The sequence below is a fragment of the Herpailurus yagouaroundi genome, unplaced genomic scaffold, assembly GCF_014898765.1.
Source record: "Herpailurus yagouaroundi ecotype Mexico unplaced genomic scaffold, PumYag 217, whole genome shotgun sequence".
Classification (NCBI taxonomy): domain Eukaryota; kingdom Metazoa; phylum Chordata; class Mammalia; order Carnivora; family Felidae; genus Herpailurus; species Herpailurus yagouaroundi.
In genome coordinates, this window is record NW_024412448.1 from 2,056,564 (window position 1) to 2,062,278 (window position 5,715).

The 5,715-nt window shown below is 53.0% G+C and overlaps 1 protein-coding gene across 2 annotated transcripts in view; it reads left to right on the top strand.

Annotated features, from left to right (window-relative positions):
• Positions 1–436: 436 nt before the first annotated feature.
• Positions 437–5,715, top strand: part of SEC14L1 (SEC14 like lipid binding 1) — a 52,516-nt gene continuing 47,237 nt past the window's right edge. The window contains exons 1-3 of one of the 2 annotated variants that reach the window (XM_040456526.1): positions 437–601; positions 1,756–1,860; positions 2,685–2,777. In XM_040456526.1, coding sequence (XP_040312460.1) covers positions 2,715–2,777 — 63 coding nt within the window. In that variant the 5' untranslated portion in view covers positions 437–601; positions 1,756–1,860; positions 2,685–2,714. The remainder of the gene's footprint in view (positions 602–1,755; positions 1,861–2,684; positions 2,778–5,715) is intronic. The other variant, XM_040456527.1, reaches the window with a different exon arrangement.

The window sequence follows — 5,715 nt, forward strand, 5'->3', positions numbered from 1 at the left end:
CAGCAGCGGGCGGGCCCCGGCCCGGAGCTGACTCTGACCTGGCAGGAACCGGCTTGCTCCAACTCGGCGCAACTCCAGGCCCAGCTTGCCCGCCCTCCGGTGTCTCGCCCCGCCTCCCGCCACCCCCACCGCGGCCCGCGAGCCCCGCCCCTCAGCCTAGCCACGCCCCGTGACGGAAACAGGGCGGGGCCAGCGGCCTCTTGCGAGACTAGCCTTGCGTCAGGGCCGGCGCCAGCTCCGAGCTCCTCCCACGCCCGCCGGCCGCCGAGTTGGCGCCTGCGCAGCGCGGCTCGGCCCGGGTCGTCCCCCTCCTCCCCTTCCCCTAGCAACGGTCGTAGCGCCCGCCTCCGTCCTTCGGCAGCGCTCGCGCACGCGCTCCCCTTCCGGCCGCCCGGCCCCGCCCTCCCCGTCACCCGTAACAACCACTGGAGCCTCGCCGCGCCCCTCCCTTGCCCGCCCCCCCTCCCCCTCTCCGGTCCACTCCCCGGAACCGGCGGCGGAGCTGCGATCGCAGGCAGTGGAACGGCGACGGCACCCCGGAGCCGCCGGCATGAGCTCCCCCCGCCGCCCCGCGTTCCGGGCCCGGCCTTTCTGACAAGAGGTAGGCGCGCGTCGCCGTGGCGGGCTCCGAGCGCGCCCCCGGCCCGGCCCGGCCCCTCCCGGCGTCGCGGGGCCCTTCGCGGCCCCTCGGCTTCCTCCTCCCCGGCGGGAGCGCCCTCCCCACCCCTCTCCCGCACTCCCCCCCCCCCCCGCTCCCGCACTCCCCCCTCCCCCCTCCGCTTTCCCACTCCGGGAGCCCTCCCTGCGGGAGACAGAATTTGGGGTCTGATCCCGTCCCCGGCTCCCCTCCCCCGGGCCGGTCGGGGCTGGGGGCCCGCGGGGGCCGCCGCGCTGGAGCCCCCGTACCGGCCCGAGGGCCCGGCTGCCCTCAGCCTGCGCGCGGTGGACTCTCTGGGTCTGGCCATTGGCTGATTTTTAAGCACCAATTGTCATGCAATAGAGGCTGCCCGGGTCCGGGGTGCCACTTGGCCGTCGTAACTCCGGATTCCCACGTAGGAGGTTTCTCTGGACCCGAGCATCCGAAGCTGGGAACTGGCAGGAGTTCAGAAGTTCGTGAATTAGCAGGTTCCCCAGCGTGGTCACTTTGGGTTCTGCCGGGCAGTGGAATCGTGAATGGATGTTAGAGTATCTCAGCCGAGCACTGCTTTTTGAGTCTCCCAGCCCCCCGCATCCCTTTGTATACCCCGTAATCGCCCTCCCCTTCTCTGGGAGATCCTCGGAAATCCGTTTTCCCGGTTTTCAAACTGTGCTCCAGCATCGCCAGGGTTGCAAAACGGAATAGATCGTGGTCCCAGCGCATCAGGACCTGCCAGTCCCAGAGTGAGGATTAATGCGGGGCTTCCAGGGGAGGTGGAGAGTTCCGGAGTTGGGGCTCTGCGTGTCATGATTTTAGAGCTGGAAGTCTTTCAAGGTTATCGCGCTCCAAACCTCATTGTACAGAGGTGAAACTGAGTCCACGGGAAGTCAAGGGACGTGCTTGAGGTCACCGAGAGTAATTGTGTGGCAGTTTTCAGACTGTCAGCGCTGTTTTCCAACGTAACCTGTTCCTTCAGAGAGATAAGCTACACAAACATGGCCGGAGAGAGTTCCAGACCTGTGTAAATGTAATAACGTAGATAGGAATCTTCTGAAATAAAATATATTTCCGTAATCCTTTCCTTTCCTTTTCTTTTCTTTTTTTTTTTTTTTTTACAGCTAGACTTTGGGCTCCTTGAGTATTTTCCATTTTGTACCTTGGAATAGCCCCTCACCGTATCCAGCATGAAGTAACCTTCTTAATGATTATCCTCAGCAGGACCGGTAGGCTCTTTGGGTTTCTTTTTCTTCCTCATTTTTAAATAGGGAAGTAGGGTCTCGCGGAGGACTGGGCCCCCCCCCCCCCAAAAGAGGGTGTTTTTTCACGACAATGCACAGCGGCTGGCACCACCGGGGCAGGAATACGTACCTCGGGGAAGGTGCCAGGGGGTACCTTCGGGGAAGTAGCTCCAGCACTTGCACTGATTGCCGACAGATACCACAGCTGTTTGAGGCTTGGAAGTTTCAGGGGAGCCTCTAGCCAGAGTGCTTGGTGTTGCCGCCCCGTGAAGACAAGTCTCTGAAATTGTGGTCACCACAGTTAGAAAACAGAGATGGACAGTTCGACTTCGAAGCTCGCTTTTGAGGAGTTTTCCATCATTTGAGATACGGTAGTATTTTCTTCCACTTTTATGCGTGTGTGTCTCCAGGCTTCGTATCCCGAAGTGCCATCATTTTGGTTTGGCTTGTTGTAAAAGCTGTGGAAGAGAAAATGATCCGGGAACTAATCCTCGGATTGTAACATCTCCGTGCCGGAAAGGACTGGGATCTTGTACCCCGGTACATCCCCTGGAGAGGCCCCGGGAGGCCGACCAGAGGGGATTCCCTCATTACACTTGAACTTCCTTCACCGACTCTTAAACTGTCTCATTACCTTCTCCTTCCTCGTGTAATCAAAGTAGCATCTTTTGATTTTTGCGTGTAGAGAATGATGCGACCTGTTGAGGTCCCTTTCTACACTCGGGCTGTGGTTTGATGAGTAAACACGGATTTAAATTTTCCCTGTATCACAGGTTTTTTTGTAATCGCAATAAATTTGTGTCTTGCAGGTGTGAGAGGTTTGCTGTCGTGTTACAATCATGGTGCAGAAATACCAGTCACCAGTGAGGGTGTATAAACACCCCTTTGAGTTAATTATGGCCGTAAGTACTTTACATTTTGATTTACTTTTTGGCCTGTTTTAAGTATTCAGATTTGACTGTAGCTGGATGTATTCAGATTTGATCTGTAGCCGGATGTTTATCATTTGTCTCCATTCTCCCATTTTTACTTGTTCTGTTTTTATGCTGACGAGCCACGGCTAGAGTTTGTGAAGTGTCTTTAAACTGTCAGTCTCTGAAAATCAAAACCTGCCCGTTTGTTTTTTTAAAACTGCACCTCAGGTTGATACACGGATTTGAGTCGAGGCGCTTGGGTGGCTCAGTTGATTAAGTGTCCATTTCTTGATTTCAGCTCAGGTCGTGATCTCAGGGTCGTGGGATCGAGTCCCGTGCCGGGACCTGCACTGAGCTTGGAGCCTGCCTAAGATTTCTCTCTCTCCCCTCCCCCTTTGCCCCTCAGAAGCAGGATTCTGATGAAATACTTTTTCCTCTGGATTTTGTTCTTTTTGTTTGTTAAAGTAGAAGAGGGATGTGGAGAGGGTTTTTTTTTTCCCCCGAGTCCCCCTCCCCACCTCCCTCCCACCTCAAAGTTGGCTGCCGCTCTCACTTTGAACACCATTGATGAGTGTTGGCTGTTTCGTTTCTGTATTTAACTAGAAACTCAGGTGTTTTTGCATCTGGTTGTTTCTGCTCAACCTTGGTTGTGAGATTTATCCAGGTCAATATAGTTTTGAAAAATAGCCCCCAAAACTCAAGTCCTCTCAAGGAAACAATTTAGATTTAGGGAGTTTGTTTTTGTAAATTGAGGTATAATTTACATACGGTGAAATGGTCACACACTCAGTGTCCGTTTTGATCGGTTTTGAAGGAAGAGTGACCAACATGTCACTTGTAGAACCTTTCCATCCATTACCTCAGAAAGTTGCCTTGTGCCTCTCCTCAGTTAGTGTGAGGTTTTGGGGGTTTTACTTTTGGTGTGGGGGTGGTGTTTCTAGTTCTGTATTTCCTTTTTTTTTTTTTTTTCCTTTTTCAAGATTTTATTTTTAAGTCCTTTTTACCCCCAACGTGGGGCTCAAACTCACAACCCCAAGATCAAGAGTGTTGTGCTCTACTGATGGAGCCAGCCAGGCGCCCCTGTATTTCCCTTAAATACTAGGACTGTTGAGTATGTTTTGTGAATGGTTTATCAAGAAAGGCTTGTTTCCTGTTTGCATGTTATACGTGCTGTTTTGGCTTTTGGTTGTGTGCAGCACAGACCCACTCCAGAGAGCTTGAGAAGGGGCATTGTTCGTGGGAGCACATGTGGGGTGATGTGAATTGCACAGAAATGCAGGAATGCAAGCTGGATGGGCTGAGCTCCAAGGACCTGGCATTGGAGGGTGGTTCCTGGCGGCTCTGGGGAACGTCTGTCCGCAGCAGTTGTCCCTGGAACTTTACCCCGTGGGACTCTGCCTTGCTCCGTACGCGGGAGCCCCCCTCTCCTACCAGCTGGCTGCGTTGCTCGCTCCTGGTCTTCCCTCCCTTGTGGCTTCAGCTCACGTGCTCTTTGAGCTATTCAAAACCCCGCAGGCCCCAGTTTGTGGCATTTCTTGTTATATTCTTTCAGTTTCTAAGTGACCGATCCTGGTCTTGTTTCCTAGTTCAGATTCTGGAGAGACTTGATCCGGTCATCTCTCCCCTGGAGCTAGGATGTAGGTTATTGGCCAGCCTGTGGATTATCTGCCGAGGGTTGGCGGCCTGACCCTTTTCAGTTGGTAGAGGCTGGTGGAACTGGGGGAGAGGGGTGAGGGAGCAACAGAGCCCAGTGGCACCGTGTGGGGCAGAGGACTGCCCCGAGGACTGGGCCAGGCCTGGTGGGGCAGGGGGACAGGAGCCATTCTGTTTTCTAAAACATGAAGTACTATCTTAAAAGCTCCGTGCAACCCTGGTTCTGTGTGGCAAAGGTATTTTGGTCTCTTCTGCAGACGCTAGCTTAATAAAGAGGAGTTTTGACTGTCTAGTGATCAACTTCCTTATTTTCCTTACTTTGTTATTTTCAAAATGGTAAAGTTTGTCCTGCCCATTTTTATGCATGGATTTACAGGAGACTGAAATTCAAATTCTGAACCACCTCCCAGTCTTTTAAAATTAATGCATTTTTAAATTGCTTTTATTTTGAAGCAAGAAATCATTTCCTTTTGAGTTGTGAGAAAATATATATTTTTTAAGTTTATTTATTTTGAGAGAAAGAGAGAGAGAGTGCGCGTGCACGCGCACGAGCAGGGAAGGGGCAGAGAGGGAGAGAGAGAATCCCAAGCAGTCTCCTCCTCCCTGTCAGCACAGAGCCCGGTTCAGGGCTCGATCCCACTGGACGATCATGACCTGAGCTGAAGTCGGATGCTCAACCGACTGAGCCACCCAAGGTGCCCCGAAAATATTTTTTAATCTGAAAACGAAATGTGTTTTCCTTCGGGAATTAGAAGCTAGAACGTTTTAAGTCTTTAGTGATTTTTTGGTGTGGTGTCATTTGCCACTTTTTCAAGCCGAAGTCGTACGTCATAAAATCCTCATTTACCCTGCTCTCTCACCGTTTTTTTCCTTGAGCTTAAGCAGGAGTATAACAGACTTCCTGTAGAAATAGTCTTTGCGGCTCATTCAGAGTGAGGAGAGAGATGGCCAGTTAAAGCAAGAACGGAACTATGGCTTCAAGGGAAACGTTTTTGAGAGCGAGCCTCCGAAGGTGTGCGGCGCTAGTCACAGCATGTGGCGGTGACAGTGGCGTTGGGCAGGTGGTCGGCCTGTGGGATCTGGGGCTGGATCCAAGCCCTGCTTTACGGGGGTCCCGTGGGGAGGAGACTGTCGGGGAAGATGCCACTCCGTGAACGGATGCCCTTGTCTGTTAACCGAGAGCGTTACTGTAATTTAGTACGGCCTGAAAATGGCTGAGGGGAACAACGACTAGTGTAAGTTGCTCGTAAGTTGCTGGGGGGGGGGGGGGGGG